The sequence below is a fragment of the Myotis yumanensis genome, unplaced genomic scaffold (assembly GCF_028538775.1).
Source record: "Myotis yumanensis isolate MYYU_CA2020_CCGP unplaced genomic scaffold, mMyoYum1.0.hap1 SCAF_13, whole genome shotgun sequence".
Lineage (NCBI taxonomy): Eukaryota > Metazoa > Chordata > Mammalia > Chiroptera > Vespertilionidae > Myotis > Myotis yumanensis.
Genome location: NW_027223764.1, coordinates 55,626,097 through 55,647,976, shown reverse-complemented (window position 1 = coordinate 55,647,976; position 21,880 = coordinate 55,626,097). Strand labels below are relative to the sequence as shown.

Genomic DNA, 21,880 nt, shown 5'->3' with positions numbered 1-21,880 from the left:
TCCAGGGCTATTTAATTATTTTTTTAATCCTCAACCAATGACATGTTTTTATTGATTTGAGAGAGAGAGAGAAACATTCATGACAGAAACATTGATCAGTTGCCTCCTATACACTCCCTCACTGGGATCTAACCAAAACCTAGGTAGGTGCCCTGACCCGGTATCGAACCCTCAACCTTTTGGTGTACAGATGACAGTCCAACTAACTGAGCAAGCTGGTCAGGGCAAAAAAACATGATTTAATTAACAGAGAATTGAAGAGTGCAATTCTGAAAAATCTAAACAAGATACAAGAAAACTCAAAAATAAAATCAACAAAAAAACGAATACTTTACTAAAGAGAGTGAAACTTTAAAAAAGAACCAAATAGGTAAAGATCTCAATAAAAGAGATGAAGAATGAACTAGTGAGCATAGGAAACAGAGTTGACCAGATGGAAGAAAGAATTAGTGATACAGTAGAAATCTAGACATAATGCAGATTTAAGAAGAGAGAGACTTGGGGGTAAAATCAAAACAAAAAGAGAAAACTCAAGAAGTGACTCCATCAAAAAGAGCAATACAAAGAAGAGGAACCCAAAAAAACCAAGACATATCATATTTAAAATGCCAAGGGCAAAAGACAATGAGAGAATCTTAAAAGCAGCAAGAGAAAGAGACTCAATTACCTACAAGGGAGTACCCATAAGGCTGTCAGCTGATTTCTCAACAGAAACTATGCAGGCCAGAAGGGAGTGGCAAGAAATATTCAAAGTGATGAATACCAAGAACCTACAACCAAGAATACTCTACTCAGCAAAGCTCTCATTTAGATTTGAGGGTCAGATAACGAGCTTCACAAATAAGAAAAAGCTAAAAGAGTTCATCACCACCAAACCAGCATTACATGGAATGTTGAAGGATATTCTTAAGAAGAAGAAGAAAAAAGAAAGAAGGAAGAAGGAAGAAGAAAGAAGAAGGATGAGGAGGAGAGAGAAGGAAGAGGAGGAAGAAGAGGAGGAGGGATAAAAAATATGAACAATAAAATGGTAATAAATACATATCTATCAACAATTGAATCTAAAAGTCAAAATAAATTAACAAGAAATCTAATAAGGAGAGAACCAAAATGGCAACATAAAGTATATACCTGTACGTGCTGCCTCCTACAACCACATTAAAACTATAACTAAAAGACAAAACGGCTATCATCCAGAACCATGGAAAAGCTGGCTGAGTGGAAGTTCTACAACTAGGAGGAAAGAAAAAAGTGCATTGAGACTGGGTAAAAGGTGCAGAGGCGCCAAGAGCAGAGGTATGAAGGCGCGCAAAATGGGCTGCAACTGGGTGTGCGGTTTTTTCAATCGGAAGGGAGATACAAGCTCCCGACTGCTCTGAACTCATTTCCGGCGATACTCTGGGGACCCAGACTCCTACGGGGAGAAACTGGACTGTCTGGCATCGGGTCAAAAAGCGAGGGTGGCTTTCTCGCAGAGCTGCTCACAGGGATCATTGTTGCTGTGGGGGCGTGGGACTCGGGGACGTGGGGACGGCTGACAGACAGCCATCGCTGTTTGCTCCGCCCTAGTGATTCTCTGAGACCCCGCCCCACCCAATTTACAACCCCACCCCAGCTGTGCGCAGCGGCGCAAATGAATCACCTGTCCTTTCACAGCCTAACCTAACAAACTGCAGTTGGGTCAGAGAGCTCCAAAACTTCAAACCCCAAAAAAGAAGGGAAATCTGCAGATCTCACTGTAGCTCCTACTGGGTGGACTCACACAGTGGCTGATTTTGCACCTCCTTGGAGATCCAGGAGCCAGTATACCCAGTGGTCAGATATCAGATTACAACTCCTCACATCCATAAGTGACACACTCAAGAGGCAGACTCAGTGAGCACCAAAGCCCCAATGAAGCAAGTCCTGCCCCATAAGGATGTCTCCAGCACAGCAGTTCTTCCACTATAGACACAGCAGGTCCTCGCAGTCAATTGGCCTGGGGGTCATTTCCTCTCAGGGATACCAAAAGCAATCAAGGCTTAACTACAACAAGACTGTGCACCCAGCCCACAAAGGGGTGCACCAAGAGTGTCCACCTCAGGTGATTGGGGAGGCTGAGCCACTGGGGCCCAATGGACACCTACCACACAAAGCCACTCTATCAACACAGAGAAGCAGTCAAAATGTGGAGACAAAGAAACAGGTCACAAATGAAAGAAATGGAATAAAGCAAAATACTTAATATAGAGTTCAAAACCACAGTTATAATGTTACTTAAGAATCTTCTAGAAACCTCTGGGGAACTTAGTGAGACCTTCAAGGATCTTAATGAGAATGCCAAAAAAAATGGAAAAGGACCAGTCAGAAATTAAGCATACATTGACTGAAATAAAGAATAATATACAGACTCCCAACAGCAGACTAGAGGATCCCAAGAATCAAGTCAAAGATTTGAAATACGAGGAAGCAAAAAACACTCATCCTAAAAAGAAAAAAAAATCCAAAAATATGAAGATAGTGTAAGAAGCCTCTGGGACAGTTTCAAGCGTACCAACATCCGAATTATGGGGGTGCCAGGAGAAGAGAGAGAGCAAGATATTGAAAACCTATTTAAAGAAATAATGACAGAAAACTTCCCCTACCTGGTGAAAAAAAATAGACTTACAAGTCCAGGAAGCACAGAGAACCCCAAACAAGAGAAATCCAAAGAGGACCACACCAAGACACATCATAATTAAAATGCCAAGGGCAAAAGACAAAGAGAGAATCTTAAAAGCCGCAAGAGAAAAACAGTTAGTTACAATTCTCCCTGTGTAACCAAGGTTGCTGTCATATTCAGAAACAAAGATGGAGAACCTCCTTTTGAAAGGGATTTGCTCATTCATTATAAACCAGATCCCAATAATCCAACTGCCACTAAAATGAAACAAATCAATATCCTGTTTCCTACATTAGATGCAATGACATATCCTATTCTTTTTCCACATGGTGAAAAAGGCTGGGGAACAGATATTGCATTAAGACTCAGAGACAACAGTGTAATCAACAATAATACTAGACAAAATATAAGGACACGAGTCACACAAATGCAGTATTATGGATTTCATCTCTCTGTGTGGGACACATTTAATCCTATTTTAAATGCAGGAAAATTAACTCAACAGTTTATCATGGATTCATATTCAAAAATGGAGGCCTGCCGAACCGGTTTGGCTCAGTGGACAGAGCGTCGGCCTGCAGACTGAAGGGTACCAGGTTCGATTCCGGTCAAGGGCATGTACCTTGGTTGTGGGCGCATCCCCGGTGGGGGGGGCGTGCAGGAGGCAGCTAATCGATCTCTCTCATCAATGTTTCTAACTCTCTCTCCCTCTCCCTTCTTCTCTGTAAAAAAATCAATAAAATATTTTTTTAAAAAAATGGAGGCCAATCGGATAAATTTCATCAAAGCAAACCAATCTAAGTTGAGAGTTGAAAAATACAGTGGTTTGATGGATTATCTCAAATCTAGATCTGAAAATGACAATGTGCCGATTGGTAAAATGATAATACTTCCATCATCTTCTGAGGGTAGTCCCAGAAATATGCAGCAGCAATATCAGGATGCTATGGCAACTGTAACAAACTATGGCAAACCCGATTTATTCATAACCATGACATGCAACCCCAAATGGGCAGATATTGCAAACAATTTACAACGCTGGCAAAAAGTTAAAACAGACCTGACTTGGTAGCCAGAGTTTTTAATATTAAGCTGAGAGCTCTTTTAAATGATATCTGTAAATTCCCTTTATTTGGCAAAGTAATAGCTAAAATTCATGTCACTGAATTTCAGAAACGCGGACTGCCTCATGCTCACATATTATTGATATTAGATAGTGAGTCCAAATTCCATTCCTCTAATTAATTCCCTTTCAACGTGCACAGATTTCATGCACCGGGCTACTAGTGTATGTATGTATGTATTTAATACATAAATAAAAGCCTAAGTGACTGACCAGTTGCTATGATGTGCACTGACCACCAGGGGGCAGACGTTCAACACAGGAGCTGCCCCCTCATGGTCAGTGCACTCCCACAGTGGGAATGCTGCTCAGCTGACCACCGGGCGCCAGACACGGGGCTCACGGCTGGCGAGTGCCGCTGCAGCAGCACGAGCCTCTCCCTGTTGGGACTGATTGGACGTGAGCCAGTGGCAGGCACAGCGGGGCTGGGATGAGTGGGAGTGGCAGGCAGGAGCAGCAGGTGGCATTGGACTGCCAGTTTCAGCCCAATCCCCACAGGCCATGCCGAGGGACCCCACCAGTGCACGAATTCGTGCACTGGGCCTTTAGTATAAAAATATAGGACATATTCAAAGTTCAATAATTACTCTCTATTAGGTAAATCAAAGTTATGTAATATTTGAATATACTTCAATTCAAAATGTTTCCATTTCAAAAATTACTATTTCTATTATTTGTAAATGAAACATACATAATATGAATGAATCTGAGAAAAAAATTTTAAAAAATTTTTCAAGATTGTATATAAAGTATCTTTCTTTGGGAGACTTACCTAGCAAAAGTATACTGGCAGTTTCTTCTAAAACTGAAAATACACTTATCAATTTGACAAACACATTCTTGGGCATTTATCTCAGAGAAATAAAAATGTATGTTCATGTAAAAACCTGCACACAACAGTACATGGTAGATCTGTTGTAACAGCCAAAAACTGGAAACAACACAAATGTCCTGAAATGTGACTATGATTAAACAAATTATGATATATCTATGTCATGGAATACTACTCAACAATAAAAAAGGGTAACAAAATTACAGAGATGGAGAAGATTAGTGGTTGCCAGAAGTTAGGAGGGTGTTGGTGTGAGCACTGTGGTGATGGATCTTGTATGTGATTTAATCTCATGCTGTTTTATTTTGTACAGTAACATGTTGCACAGGCTTGTAGCCTAAGAACAATAGGCTATAAGAAATAGCCTAGATGTATAGTAGGTTATATCATCTAGGTTTGTGTAAGTATAAAACATCTATGATGTTCATACGACAACAAAATCACCTAAAGATTCATTGCTCAGAATGTATCCCATTTGTTAAGTGGCACATAACTGTATATGTATCTGTGTGTGTGGGGGGGGGGGGGGGCGGTGTATGTATGTGTGCGTGTGTACATCAACTAAATACAACCTAGATGTCTGAGAATATGGGAATCATTAAATTCTCAAAAACTAGTTATAAAATATGCAGTCACTGATAATGTTGATAATGGTACAAAATTATAAAAGAAAAAGAGAATAAAGCAGAATTCAAAATTAGTTCCTATAAATGCATATAAAATAACAGGAAATATTTTTCACAAAAATAAAAGATAATTGTGTTAGTGTGACAGAATTCCAGATATTTTTCTTAAACTTTTTTATAGTTGTCATATTATTTTCACAGTTAAAGAAATAAGCATACTCTTACCTTATCCCAGAAATCAACCAAAGCTGTAAAGTCCCATTTCTTAGAATATGCCACATTGTATTTCAGAATAGCATCCTATGGAAAAAGCATAAAGAAAAACCTCATCATAGAGTCAAGTGAATTATCTATGAATAGACTGTCTCCTTAATGAACTACTTCCAGTAAATTTCTTAATGCTGGACAAACTTCCTCCTACCATTAACTATTCCACATAAGTAGCTATGAACCAATAAATGCATACTAACTTATTATTTTCTTAAGAAATATGAGATTAGATAAGTCAAGGATTAAGGGGAAAACATAATTATTCTAAAGCATACCTTCTAAATAGAGGTAATTAATACAAATTAAGTAGACAAAAATTAGATATTGGGGATTAAAAAATAAAATATTATGATTTCTAGACATTAAAAGGGTCACACTATGTATACAGACATACAGTATATTTACAGTATTAAAATTTCAGTCCGGCCTGTGTGGCTCAGTGGTTAGTGTCGACCTATGAACCAAGAGGTCACGGTTAGATTCCCGGTCAGGGCACATGCCCAGGTTGCAGGCTCGATCCCCAGTATGGGGTGTGCAGGTGGCAGCCAATCAATGATTCTCTCTCATCATTGATATTCCTATCTCTCTCTCCCTCTCCCTTCCTCTCTGAATTCAATATATATATATATAACATATATATATATATATATATATATATAACATAAGGTCATGGGGACAGTAAATTAGGAAACAAATATGAGAAAAGGATCCCTGATGGAAAGGGCAATAATAAAAAAATAATTGAGAGATATTGCCACAAAGCACAAAATGGTATTTTTCCTTTATTATCCACTATTTTTATAAGCTACATATTAATAGTTATCTTCCCCCAGCAGTTCACACAAACTAAGGATTTATGTAGAATGAAAAGTTAAAATAGTTCGCCATCTACTGGTATAACATTTAACTGTCGGAATAGGCAGTACTTTATATAACTGGTTAGTCGTATTAAAAATAAGACAATAGGCCCAAAACAGAGACACATGCTGAACCCCACGTCACCAAACCAAACTTAATTACAGTTTTGGCTCTCCCACAAACAGAATCTTAAACCAGTCAATCAGGAATCACCTGGATGGCACTAGTGAGGTTATCTGCCTGATAGACCCTTGCCATTCCCTGGAGGAAAGTGACCTTGCAACAACCAATCCATTTTGCTACTATAACTTCCTTGTTCCCGCTCCCTTCTTTTTTATAAGCCTTTATTTTGCACAGCTCCTTGGAGCTCCTTTCTATCTGTTGCCCAAATTCATGAATTGTTGAATAAAGCTGTTAAGATCTTTAAAATGTACTCAGTTGAATTTTGTTTTTTTAATCCTAGAGTGGGTTATGCATAAGATAATCCATTTTGCAGAAAGAACTGTTATTTACAATTATGTTTTATTTCATTTCTTTTAAATTTCCATTTTGATTATATTTTATAATGTGTATATCTCAATAAAGTAATAAATATGTAGAATTTATAAATAACTGTTAATACTTATAATACATACCCCCAAATTTATTTTACTTTAAGTGTAGGTAAACCTGAAAATCACGGTTAGATCATTACTATAAATCTTCCGAATTTCTTCATCACTAAAGAAGTTTTAAAAAATTAACTCTGCCAAAGAGCATCCTAAAAAATACTTCATGCCATATAAATAATCACCAAGCATCTATCTAGGTTAAAAAGTGAGCCAACAAAGTGTGTATTATTTACTTGGAATCAGGGGATATTCATGTTCTTTCAAAAAGAAGATGGGGGTATCAACCATAAAATAACATGGCCAAAAAAATTTTTTATTTTTCTCTCACAGCCATAATATAAGATTTTCCATTAGGAAGAGAAAAAAAAAAGATTTGAAGAATTTTTTTTTTCTAATCGCTTGTAACTGGTTTCAGAACCTCAAAGTATTAAATAGCAGTGTCTATCAACAGGTGAATGGACAAACAATGCACATACTGGGACAAACAGCTGATACACAAAACAACATGGTTAAATCTCAAAAATCTTCATTCTACATACTATGTGAATCCTTTCATGTAAAAATGTAAACAAACTGAAAAAAGCAGATCAATAGTTGCCTGGCACCAGTGCAGAAAGAAGAATCAACCACAAAGGGGTAAAAGGAATCTTTAGTGGTGACAGGAATATTCTGTATCTTGACTGCAGTGGGGACTTAACAGATGTATGCAAACCTCATCAGATTACATATTTTAAAAACATGCACTTTCTTATATGTAAATTATGCCTCAAAGTTGGTAAGAAAAAACACTTTAAGTAGCGTTTAGAGTCTTAAACTGGACCGGAGGGCCGGAACAAAAGCATGGATGGAGTGTTTGTGTGAACTAATATAAATTCAAAGTAAACATCATTACATAAAAGGGTACGGTCTTTTTTTTTTTTTTTTTTTAGTTTTATTCATTTCAAACTGGCCGGATCCGGCCCGCGGGCCGTAGTTTGCCCACGGCTGGTTTAGACTCTTATTTAATGGGGTTTTATAATTAGTATTAACTTCTAACATCTACTTTTACTTCAGTCTTCAGGTCTCAAAAGTAGTCTACTATGAGGTCTCCTATCATTCTCTATTCAAGCTATCAATTTCTAAGTGAGTTTTTGGTTCATAAATCATGATAGCACAATTCAGTAAAGCACAAAGAAGTCCACCCTTGCAAATTATCCGACACTTCACTTACAGAAATATTACTATGTAGATCAACTTTTGAGGACATTGCTCCTTTTTTATAAATTTTAACATCTCTAAGCTCTCTTAAATCAACACCAAATGCATAAAAACAGCAAAAAGAGTATATTTACAGGGTGGGACAAAAGTAGGCTTACTGTTGTTCATATGGAAAATACAATCTACTTATATAAAAACCTTTGGTGTCACATCACGGCCAGAAGCGTGACCAACCAGAAGGAAGTCAGTCCTGTAGGGGTCGTCTTGGAAACAGCTGTGCCTTCCCCCAGCTGTTTCCCGGGAGGGCGAGGTTTCAGGCAGGAACCCGCCCCCACAGCCAAGGGCTTCACCCTCCCCGAGCTGTTTCCCACGAGGCCTGAGGGAACAACCCACCCTCGGAGCGCCAGGAGCACCCAGCAGCAGTCAGTCCTGGGTTGCTGAGGCGGAGGCCACAGCGTGGTAGAACTCTGGGTCTGGCCCAACAGGGGGCGTGGTTGGCCTTCAAAACAGACCCTGACAGTAGGGAGGAGGGAGCCCCATTCCTCACAGAATCGACAGGTGGCCAGCTTGCTCTCAGGGGCCTGCCAGCTAGGAATCCTATTCACCTGCATATCTGTATAAAGTTTTAATACATTATATTAGAGGTTGTGGTGGTACTGTTTTACCCACAGCGTCTACAGGAATTGCTGCAAATTTACTTCTCGGTGGAAGCACCTTTCATTCCCAATATAAATTACCGATTCCATTAAATGAAACTTCAATTTCTAGACTCGATATAAACAATGAAGTTGCTAAAACTATTAAAAAGGCCCAACTTCTCATTACTGATGAATGCACCATGGCATCCAGTCATGCTATAAACGCCATAGACAGATTACTAAGAGAAATTTGAATGTAGTATTTGGTGGGAAAGTTCTCCTTCTTGGAGGAGATTTTCGACAATGTCTCAATGTGATCAGCCATAGTACAAACGAGTTTAAAGTACTGCAATGTTTGGGGATGTTTCAGAAAGTTTTCTCTTACAACAAATATGAGATCAGAGGACTCTGCTTATAGTGGATGGTTAATAAAACTTGGAGATGGCAAACTTGATAGCAGTTTTCATTTAGGAATGTATATTATTGAAATCCCCTGTGAAATGATTTGTAATGGATTTATTATTGAAGCTATCTTTGGAAATACTATATCTATAGATAATATTAAAAATATATCTAAACGTGCAATTCTTTGTCCAAAAAATGAGCATGTTCAAAAATTAAATGAAGAAAATTTGGATATACTCGATGGAGATTTTCACATATATTTGAGTGATGATTCCACTGATTCCACAGATGATGCTGAAAAGGAAAATTTTCCCATCGAATTTCTTAATAGTATTACTCCTTCGGGAATGCCATGTCATAAATTAAAATTGAAAGTGGGTGCAATCATCATGCTATTGAGAAATCTCAATAGTAAACGGGGGTCTTTGTAATGGTACCAGATTTACTATCAAAAGATTACGACCTAACATTATCGTAGCTGAAGTATTAACAGGATCTGCAGAGGGAGAGGTTATTCTGTTTCCAAGAATTAATTTGTCCCCATCTGACACTGGCCTCCCATTTAAATTGATTCGATGACGGTTTCCTGTGATGCCAGCATTTGTGATGACTATTAATAAATCACAAGGACAAACTCTAGACAGAGTAGGCATATTCCTACCTGAACCCATTTTCGCACATGGTCAGTTATATGTTGCTTTCTCTCGAGTTTGAAGAGCATGTGACGTTACAGTTAAAGTTCTAAAAACTTCATCACAAGGGAAATAAGTCAAGCACTCTGAAAGTGTTTTGACTCTTAATGTGGTGTAAAGGGAGATATTAGAATAAGTTTAATCACTTTATCAGTCATGGTTTGCATCACTGTTGTTTTTATATCATGTTTTTGTTGTTTTTATATCATGTTTTCATTGTTTTCATATTATGTTTTTGTCGTTTTTATATCATGCCTCTGTTGTTATATCCTTTTGTTACTGTTTATTTATTAATAAATTTATATATTATTTTCATGTACATTTTGCTAATTTCCTTTCATCTCTCACACTTCTATTATAGAGAAAGGGCAAACAGCAATATTAAACTATCTCCGCTAATTAATTCCCTTTTAATGTGCACAAATTTCGTGCACTGGGCTCCTAATAGTAAATAACAATACAAGAATAAACTCTGTGTTTCACGTACTCACAACTGTAAATCTACTTTTGCCCAGCCCTCATTGTTCTTTCAACAAAGGAAACAATTATAGAAGAATATCTCAATAGATTACTCTGTTCTGCTGAATCTACTGTAAAATAAACAAGGGAAATTCAGATTAAAGCAGTTATCCTTCCTAAAGTAATCATGAAACACTAAGGAATTGCTAAAAAGGTGAGTGGACAATGTAATTTAAAATACTATGATTATTCTGCATTTAAGCTTAAAAAAAAAATAGGAAAATTCTTCAATAATCCTGTTTTTAGGCCATAAAGGCACTAAGACAGTTTTTCTCAAAAAGAGTTTAGATCAGGGGTCCTCAAACTACGGCCCACGGGCCACATGCAAATACAAATATTGTATTTGTTCCCGTTTTGTTTTTTTACTTATGTGCAGTGTGCATAGGAATTTGTTCATAGTTTTTTTTTAAACTATAGTCCGGCCCTCCAACGGTCTGAGGGACAGTGAACTGGCCCCCTGTTTAAAAAGTTTGAGGACCCCTGGTTTAGATAGTACTCATGGATGGCCTGTTTTGGTGTTTTTGAGTTTATATTATTAAACTGTGATTTTAGAATACAAAAGCCAAAAGACAACACACTGTAGGAACGAAAGCTGGTACTTTAAATAAATAAAAATGATCAGAAGATTGAGCCATTCTAAGATCCATTGTAGTACAGGATGTCAAACCAAAGAATATCTACCACTATCATATTTACTAGGTGTACCAGTTAATAATGGAGGATTTTGTAATAAAAAAAAACATGATAATTTCAAGAGAAACATTAGAAGTGCTTTATTCAGAGTAATGTCCATCACTAGCTACACATTCCCCCCATCTTTCAGGTAATCTGTGGATACCGTCCCAATAGAACTTTTCCTGTTTTGAGACAAACCATTCAGAGACCCAATTTTCCACTTCTTCGTACGTTTTGAAGTGCTGCTCAGAAAGTGCATGTGCCACAGATCGGAACAAGTGGTAATCTGAAGGAGCAAGGTCTGGTGAATACGGTGTGTGGGTTAATACTTCCCAGGCAAGATCTTTTAACATGTCTTTAACTGGTTTTGAAGTGTGTGATGGTGCATTATCATGAAGCAAAATTACTTTGCCGTGTCTTCTGGCACATTCTGGTCGTTTCACGATCAAAGTGTGGTTCAAATTGATTATTTGTTGTTGGTAGCAATTAGTATTAATGGTTTCACCTGGTTTTAGAAGCTCATAATACACCACACCTTCCTGATCCCACTAAACGCAGAGCATTGTCTTCTTTCTGAAGCGATTTGGCCTTGCAGTCGTTGTTGATGGTTGACCTGGAATAACCCATGATTTTGTGCTTTTGGGATTCTCAAAATAAATCCACTTTTCATCGCCAGTCACAATTCAATGCAATAAAGACTTTCTTTTGTGCCATTGAAACAACATTTTCCTGATGACTTTTCAGTTTTCCATTTGTCTTTCATTCAGTTGATGTGGCACCCACTTTCCTTCCTTTAAAATCTTTCCCATTGCTTGTAAACGATCGGAAATGGTTTGCTGAGCAAAGTTTACTCTTTCTGCAAGTTGTGTTTGAGTTCGACATGCATCTTCATTCAATAATGCTTGTAACTGTTGGTCTTCAAACTTTTTCAGTTGACCTGGACGTTCTTTGTCTTTCACATAGAAATCATCACTTTTAAAGCATTAAATCCAGAGTTCACAAGTATCTTGAGATGGAGTATGTTCACCATAAGTTTCCCAAAGTATACAATAATTTTTTCTTCAAAATAAAGTAATGAATTAAAACTTCCTGCAAATGCTTTTTTTGGCATAAAATTCGACATTTTTAAGCGTTAAAATATCTATGATGTTAACACCTTCAGCAAATTTGACATATGAAGTTTTGAAGCTTGCTGTCAATACAATAAAATAGCATACATATCAAATCACATATATATCAACATATGTGTAACTCCATCTAATGAAAAAAATCCGCTTTAGTAACTGGTACACCTGGTATTTGCAAGTTAATGTTCTACACACAGATCCCATCTTTGTATCTACCAACATTCACCAACTGTGCTTAGAAGGAAAAGTAACAAATACAAAATGAAAATTTTTTCTTTATACAGTATTTTTTTTTTAGTTTCTCAGCATATTACTTTGGGGTTCAAATCAGTGGTTAAAAAACTTATGTGCAGAAGGTGGCGCTTCAGGCAACGGACAGCACAGCCGTTCTCTTCAAAGGGGAGGCAGGAGTTGCTAACCTGGTGGCAGCTATGAGAGCCACAACTATAATGATGAGCTGCAGTTCTTAGAAAAAATCAATAAAGCTCAGGCCAATGTTGCTAAGTGGCTAGAGTGTTGGCCTGTACGCCGAATGGTCTCGGGTTCGATTCCCGATCAAGGGCAAATACCTTGGTTGCAGGTTCCATCTCCTTCCCTGGTCGGGTCCATGCAGGAGGCAACTAATCGAAGTGTTTCTTTCACATCAATGTTTTTCTTTCTCTTTCTCTCCCCCCTTCTCCTTCTCCTTCTCCCTCTTCCTTCCTCCCTTCTACTCTCTCTAAAAATCAATGGGAAAAATATCCTCAGGTGAGGAGTAACAAAAAAAATTCAAAAAACAAAATAAAGAAAAAATTCAAAAAACTGCTAGAGAGCCCTGGTAGGTGTGGCTCAGTTGGTTGGACATTGTCCCATACACCAAAAGATTGCCAGTTCAATTCCCAGAGTACATGCCTGGGTTTCGGGCTCGATCCCTGGTAGGGGGCGTGCGGGAAGCAGGCGACCCATGTTTCCCTCTTACAGTGATGTTTCTCTCTTTCTCTCCTTTTCCCGTCCTCTCTCTCTAAAAATCAATTTTTAATAAAAGATTAAAAAAAAAAACTGCTGGAGAATCAAGAAGGGCTTTGTGTCCAACATGTAGGTTGAAGGAGTTTTCTATTGAATGATGCTCTGGGAACGTTACTATTTGAGGAATTAAGAAAATGCCTGTCTCAGGTTATGGATTTGCTATTGTGATTATGGCAGCCTTTGATATGAATGACCCTGAAGCAGAGGTGCCCCAGGTGACATCAGATTTTACATTAACTGCGGTGTCCACTTGCTAAGAACCAATGTAGATGAAAGTGAAGTCCCACCTGTGAAGGAGCACCTTGCACAAGCTATGTTTGACCACATTCCTGTTGGGGTGAGGTTCAAAGGTATCATCCCAATGAATGCCAAAGACTTGGAAGAAGCCTTGGAGATGGGTGTGGACTGGTCAATAAGGGAAGACTATGCCTGGGCTGAAGACAAGGAGCACTGTGAGAATGCTACAAGCTGACCTCAATAAAGTCTCTGCAAGAGCTAAAAATATAGGCCTTCCTCATTGGTGACCCCGGGAGCAGGTAACCACTATGCAGAAATTCAAGCTGTGGATGAGATTTTCAATGAGTATGCTGCTACGAAGATGGGCACTGACCATAATGGATGGGTGTGTGAGATGATCCACAGTGGATGCAGAGGCTTGGACCACCCAGTAGCCCCAGATGCCCTGGTTGCTATGGAAAAAGCCAGGAAGAGAGACAAGATTATAGTCAATGATCATCTGTTGGCTTGCATTCAAATAGTTTCTCCAGAAGGTCAGGACTACCTGAAGAGAATGGCAGCGGCAGGAACTATGCTCTTCCATGACCTTCTTAACCTGTCAGGCTTTTGCTAAGGTCTTCAGTATAGCCCCTGATGACTTGGACCTACATGTGATCAATGATGTCTCTCAAAATATCACCAAAATCGAATAGCATGCGGTGGACGGAAAACAATGGACCCTGTTAGTTCACATAAAGGGATCCAGCTGAGCTTTCCTTCCTCACCATCCCCTCACTGCTGTTGATTATCAACTCACTGGACAACCAGTGCTCATTGGTGGCACCATGGGAACCCGCAGTTATATTCTTATTGGCACTGAACAGGACATGACAGAGACCTCTGGAACAACCTGCTATGCACTGTCCCCAGCAAAATCTTGACGTTAATTTAGATTTCCAGGATGTCTTAGACAAATTGGCAGATATGGGAATTGCAATTCGTGTTGCCTCACCCAAACTGTTTATGGAAGAGGCTCCGAAGTCCTATAAGAATGTGAGAGATGCTGTGAACACCTGCCAGGATGCTGGAATCAGCAGGAGGCCATTAAATTGAGACCAATTGCTGTTATCAAACGGTAGACTCCAATGACCCTTACTGAAATAGAAATGGACTGAAATGCTCTTCAGACACCAAGACTCAGAAACCTGCCCTAGCTGATTTGGCTCACTGGATAGAGCATCAGCCTGCAGGCTGAAGGGTCCCGGGTTCGATTCCGGCCCTAGTCAGGGGCACATGTGGGAGGGAACCAATCAATTGTTCCTCTCACATCGATGTTTCTCTCTGTCTCTCCTCCTCCCTTCCACTCTCTCTAAAAATCAATGAAAAGCCCTAAACGGTTTGGCTCAGTGGCTAGAGCGTCGGCCTGCAGACTGAAAGGTCCCAGGTTCAATTCCAGTCAAGGGCATGTACCTTGGTTTCGGGCACTTCCCTAGTAGGGGTGTGCCGGAGGCAGCTGATTGATGTTTCTCTCTCATCGATGTTTCTAACTCTCTATCCCTCTCCCTTCCTCTCTGTAAAAAAATAAATAAAATGTATTTTAAAAAATAAAAATCATTGAAAAAATATCCTCAGATGAGGATTAACAACAAAAAGACTCAGAGGCCTGACAGGTTCCAAAGTGTGCAGCTATAACTGCCCATTGCAAATGGCTGACGGAGGCTCCTGCGTCAGGAGCCAGTACGGTAAAATTACCTTTTGGGAGGAGTCACATGGTCCCCATTTGGAAAGGAATGTATATGCTTCCTCCCTGGTTGTCCCACAGATTTTAAGGGAAATTAGGGGGTGGGGATAGTTCAAGAAACTGCCTTACTCAGTCACACAAGTCTTTAATCATCAGAATAAATTTCTTTACACTGAGAGGTGTCATGAAGAACATTTTTATTATGAGAAGGTTTCAGAAGGTTTCCTTTTTGCCCCCTTTTGTCACGTTGTCCATTCACCCACCATCTAGCCCCTTCCCCTGCACTGAACAAAATCCTAAACACCACTCCTACTTGGAGAGTATCCATGGGTCATGTCAGGATGTTAGGTGATTGAATAAGGGACACACTGAGGAGAGAATACTGTGGCAGTGTAGGAATAGGGACCCAAAAGAAAAAATTATTGTTCATAAACTTGCTACCTTTCTCATTCTAAATATAAGGCAGAGTTTTGACTTAATCTGCAAAATGGCATCAGCTGGTATCTGTCATTAATTAGTCCTGGTCTGGGAAACTTTTCTGGAATAAAAACTTGCACAATAGCAGCAATATCTTTACATGGGTGACCGAATCATTATAAAACAGGAGGCTGCTGCATCTGTGATGCTGATGACTGCTTGTGTTGACAAGATTAATCTTGTGCTGCTAATTAGATTTCATGCTATGTACTGTACTGTGACACCTTGAAGATAAAGTTATAGGTTACTAAGGCCTCTGTTGAGCCCAAATAGCCAGTAAAATGGGAAAATCTAATAAAGCTGCAATATGTTGCTAAAAAACAAAAAACAAAAAAAATCTTTTGTGCAAAAGGAAATACTACAAATTGCTTTTACTGTGAAATGAACACAACTCAAAATGATGTTTCATAATACTTCAAATTGACATAGCTCTACACTACTTGTGTGAAGAATTTATATCTAGTTTTTTGTTTGTACATATGTAACATTATACTAAAAATAAGTAAATTCTGGCAGACCTGGAGAAATTCTTCCATTTAAAAGGAGTACATTACAAAATTGAAAACCACTGTCCCTAAGAAATAAAATTTTCAAAATACATTATGGCACAATATATCAATGTTTTTTCACCTTAAGAAAAAAAAAAACCCACAGGAGTTAAAGAAAGATATAGGAAACTTAAGAACAACTTGTAAGTATAAAAGGAAAACAGTACAAAACCCGAGAAACTATCACAACAAATTAAGTCTCTCAAAGAAAATGAAACACCCCCCAAAAAAGAAACCCAATTTCATGGAAGTATAGAAATATCTTACTGTTTAGTTATAAAACTTCAAAGTTTACATAGTGTCAAAAATAAACATATACTCACCCATATTTTACTAGTAGCTATTAGAAAAGCGATCTAATGAATGCCCCTACAGTCGTAAATGAAATATTTTAAAAAATAAATTATTGTCGAAATATTAGGTTAATAAATTATTAAACTGCTAGAAGCTATATTAAAAGCAATAAAAAACAGAATGCTTAATGTATACTTTAATCATTAGGAAACTCAGCTTCCCTTTGGGCAATACTGCTGAAGTCATAATTCTTTCCTCAGTTATTTTTGAAGACATTTCAGAAACATGATAATTCTAAAACAAAATAAAAGAGAAGCTTGAAAGGAAGGAAATTGGATGGGGAATCAAGAAACAGAAGTCCAATTCCTGGTTCTCCAAATTATTCTGTGTGGCTCCAGGCAAGTCATTTACAACTCTTTAATGTTTCTACTCAATTCTTAGTGATGGAATAGAAACCAAGAATGTCTCTAAATAGAGTTCCTCAGGAAGAAAGCACCTTGCATATAAATAATGCTGTTACCTGAGTACATTAAAGATCAAAAAATGTCTTTGAGGGAGGAGACACAGGGCCCATCACTAAGAACTGCATGTAAGAGGCAAGAATAGCAAAAAGAACATACCTTCAGGTTTTGGGGTCTTGTGAATTTGTTGAGAAGTGCAGTCTGAATGAGCTCCCACCTGCTCCCTGCAGTTCGCTCACCATTCTTTGAGGAAAAGAAAAAAACAAATGAGAAAACTAGTCTAAGTTTTTTTGCATCGTAGAAGCAAGAGTCAAACAAGAATGTACTAAACTACCAAAGAATAAAGGAATATAAGCTTTGTTTTTACCTCATCTTCCACAGGGTACAAGTTTTGTTCTGAACAAGGCATCTTTACATGCTTATTGTCCCACAAATCTTTAAAATGTGTTGGAAAAGGTTTAGGAACTTCTCCTGCCCGTAAAAGATCTACCTGGAAGAGAGAATAACAAGAAAATTATAAGTGTATAAAAACTAGGTGTATCATCTACAAAAGAAGTCAAATAAAGCAGCCAAAGCAAATGCTATAAAATACAGACTAGCTCCTAGGGAAGAGACTTTCTTAAGCTGCTTAGCTGTTTCCACTCCTTACTTCCATTTAATGAGTTGCCTGGTCACCATGCTCTGGACATCTATCTCCATCCCATTGAGGCCTCTAATCCTCATTATTCCTTGCCTGAATTTCTGCCAACAGCCTTCTATCCCTTTCCCTCACTCCAGCTGTTCCCAGAACATTCATCCCTCTTTCACATTTCATGCTCATTTGAGAATGACATTATCTTTCTCAAGTATTCCCAGGCCCGCCCCCCTTATTTTAAAAAATTAAATGTACTGTTATTGATTTCAGAGAGGAAGAGAGGGAGAGAGAGATAAAGTATCAATAATGAGAGAGGATCATTGATCGACTGCCTCCTGCACACCTCTTACTGGGGATCCAGCCTGCAACCCAGGCATGTGCCCTGATCGAGAATCGAAGTGTGACCTCCTGGTTCATAGATAGATGCTCAACTGCTGAGCCACATCAGCCAGGCTCCAGGCTTCTAATCTTATAATGACTCCTCTCTGCCTATACTCTGATTCCAAATGATATTCCCAGTTTTTAACATCTTGTCTTATCTAAATACTATCTGGTTAAACATCTATTCTGACCTTTAACACTCAGCCCAATTTTCATTTCCTCTAAGAAGTCTTCAAAAACTTTTAAATGGTAGTTCGTTTACCAGCAGTTCTCAACCTGTGGGTCACGACCCCTTTGGAGGGTCAAACGACCCTTTCACAGGGGTCGCCTAAGACCATCGGAAAACACATATATAATTACATATTGTTTACAGTAGCAAAATTACAGTTATGAAGTAGCAACATGAGGAACTGTATTAAAGGGTCATGGCATTAGGAAGGTTGAGAACCACTGGTTTACTCCCTCTTGTTTTATTAGGTCATTATCATAGTAGAGCACAATGGTTTTTCCTTACCCCACTAGACTCTAATCTTCTTGAGAATAATAATAATCATATTAACTTTGTATTCTGAATATTTACTAAAGAATAAAGCATGTATTTATATGTATAATGTATACATACATGTAAATATGCACCTTTATGTTTGTATACACATATGCTATTTATAATAAGCATTCAGTAAATGTTTGAGAAAGGAGATATTTTAAAACACAAAAGTTTTGCCCTGGCCAGTCAAAACAAAGACCATAACAAGAGACAAAGAAGGCCACTACATAATACTAAAGGGAATGATTCAACAAGAAAATATAACCCTTGTAAACATATATGCCCCCAATACTTGAGCACCCAAATATATAAAAAAAACTCTTGATGGACTTTAAGGGAGAGATCTACAGCAATACATTCTTAGTAGGGGACTTTAAAATCTCACTGGCTAGATCTTCCAGACAAAAAAATAAACAAGGAAACAGAGGCCTTAAATGACACAATAGATCAGATGGATTTAACTGATATTAACAGAACATTTCACCCCAAAACTACAGAATATACATTATTCTCAAGTACACAAGAAACATTCTCAAAGATAGACCACATGTTTGGACACAAAACAAATGTATACAAATTCAAGAAGACTGATATAATACCAAGCATCTTTCTGGATCACAATGGCATGAAGTTAGAAATCAATAAACTACAATAAAATACCTCAAAAACACGCAAATACATGGAAGCTAAATTGCATGTTATTAAACAATGAATGGGTTACCAATTAGGTCAAGAAATTCAAAACTTCCTGGAAATAAAAGAAGAAACACACACAACCACCCAAAACCTATGGGACACAGTGAAAGCAGTCCTGAGAGGGAAGTTCATAGCATTACAGGCCTTCCTCAAGAAACAAGAAAAAGCACTAATAAGCCGAAACCGGTTTGGCTCAGTGGATAGAGCGTCGGCCTGCAGACTGAAAGGTCCCAGGTTCGATTCCGGTCAAGGGCATGTACCTGGGTTGCGGGCACATCCCCAGTAGGAGATGTGCAGGAGGCAGCTGATCGATGTTTCTCTCTCATCGATGTTTCTGACTCTCTATCTCTCTCCCTTCCTCTCTGTAAAAAATCAATAAAATATATTTTAAAAAAAAAGAAAGAAAAAGAAAAAGCACTAATAAGCTATTTAACCGGGCAACTAAATGAATTAGAAAGAGGACAGCAAGAAAAGCCGAGAGGAAGTAGAAGGAAGGAAATATACAGATCAGAGCAGAAATAAATGACATAGAGACTAAAAAAAAAGTAAAAAAAAAAAACCACAATGGATCTAAGAGCTGGTTCTTTGAAAAGATAAACAAGATTGATGAACCCTTAGCCAGGCTCATCAAGAAACATAATGAAATCAGAAATGAAAGAAATGATATAACCAGAGAAATATAAAGGATTGTAAGTAAATACTATGAACAACTATATGCCAACAAATGGGATAAACTGGGCAAAATGGACAAATACCTAAACCATACAATCATCCAAAACTCAATCAGGAAGAATCAGAAAACCTGATAGGCCAGTAACAACTGATAAAATTGAAGCAGTTATTTAAAAACTCCCAGCAAGCCCGGCCGGCATGGCTCAGTGATCGAGCATTGACCTATGAACCAGGAGGTCATGGTTCGATTCCTAGTCAGGGCGTATGCCCAGGTTGCAGGTTCGATCCCCAGTGGGGAACGTGCAGAAGGCAGCCAATCAATGATTCTCTCTCATCATTGATGTTTCTAACTCTCTCTCCCTCTCCCTTCCTCTATGAAATCAATAAAAATATATTAAAACAAAAACAAAACACAAAACTCCGAGCAAACAAAAGTCCTAGGACCAGATGGATTCACAGGAGAATTTTACCAAACATTCAAAGAAGAACTAACACCTATTCTCTTCAAACTATTCCGAAAAATCAAAGAGGAAGGAACACTTCCAAGCTTTTTACAAAGCCAGCGTTATCCTAATTCCAAAACCAGATAAAGACACTACAAGTAAAGAAAATTACGTGCCAATTTCCCTGATGAAAACATGCTAAAATCCTCAACAAAATATTAGCAAATTAGATACAGCAATATATTAAAAGGATCATATGCCATGATCAAGTGGGATTTATTCTGGGGATGCAAGGCTAGTACAATATTCACAAATCAATAAATGTGATACATCACATTAATAAACTGAAAGATAAAAATTACATGATCATATCAATAGATGCAGAAAAAGCATTCGACAAAATTCAGCACCTTTTGATGAATCAGCAGCCCTAGCTGGTTTGGCTCAGTGGATAGAGCACAGGCCTGCGGACTGAAGGGTTCCAGGTTCAATTCCAGTCAAGGGCACATGCCCCGGGTTGCGGACTCAATACCCAGTAGGGGGTGTACAGGAGGCAGCCAATCAATGATTCTCTCTCATCGTTGATGTTTCTATCTCTCTCTTCCTCTCCCTTCCTCTCTGAAATCAATAATAATATTTTTAAAAAACTCTTAGCAAAGTGGGAATAGAGGGATCATACCTCAACATAATAAAGGCCATATATGACAAATCTACAGCCAACATAATATTCAACGGGCAAAAAAAGTGTTTCCCTTAAGAACAGGAACAAGACAGGGATATTTGCTTTCACCACTCTTAGTAAACATAGTACTGTAAGTCCTAGCCACAGCAATCAGGCAAGAAGAAGAGATAAAAGGAATCCATGTTGGAAAGGAGGAAGTAAAACTCTCATTACTCACAGATGACATGATACTATACATAGAAAACCCTAAAGACTCCACCAGGAAACTAATAAATGAATTCGGCAAGATAGCAAAATCAACATCCAGAAATCAATGGCATTTTTATACACTAATAATTCTCAGAAAGAGAAACTAAACAAACAATCCCATTTACCATTGAAACAACAACAAAAATAACTAGAAATAAACTTAAAGATGGAGGTAAAAGACTGTACTTAAAAAACTACAGGACATTGAAGAAAGAAACAAAGGAAGATACAAACATATGAAAATTAATACCATGTTCATGGATTAGAAGAATTAACATCATTAAAATGTCCATACTACCAAAAGTAATCTATAGATTCAACTCAATCCCTATTAAATACCAACAGCATACTTCCCGGAACTACAACAAATACTCCAAAAATTTATATGTAACCATAAGAGACCCCAAATAGCTGCAGCAATTTGAGAAAGAACAAAGTTGGAGGGATCACAATACCGAATATCCAACTATACTGCAAAGCCATTATAATCAAAACAGCCAGTACTAGAACAAGAACAGGCATACAGACAAATGGAACAGAATAGAGACCCCAGAAATTGACCCACACCATTACAGTCAATTAGTATTTGCAAAGGATACAAGAGCATACAATGGAGTAAAGAA

At 38.1% G+C, this 21,880-nt stretch overlaps 1 protein-coding gene and 1 pseudogene across 2 annotated transcripts in view; one reads left to right on the top strand and one right to left on the bottom strand.

Annotated features, from left to right (window-relative positions):
• PARG (poly(ADP-ribose) glycohydrolase) overlaps positions 1-21,880 on the bottom strand; it is a 185,661-nt gene that overhangs the window by 147,486 nt on the left and 16,295 nt on the right. For both annotated transcript variants that reach the window (XM_070433168.1, XM_070433167.1), the window contains exons 5-7: positions 17,321-17,443; positions 17,113-17,196; positions 5,445-5,519 (exon numbers count right to left, since the gene is read on the bottom strand). In XM_070433168.1, the coding sequence (XP_070289269.1) occupies positions 5,445-5,519; positions 17,113-17,196; positions 17,321-17,443 (282 nt within the window). The remainder of the gene's footprint in view (positions 1-5,444; positions 5,520-17,112; positions 17,197-17,320; positions 17,444-21,880) is intronic.
• Positions 13,099-14,571, top strand: LOC139022151 (RNA-splicing ligase RtcB homolog pseudogene; annotated as a pseudogene).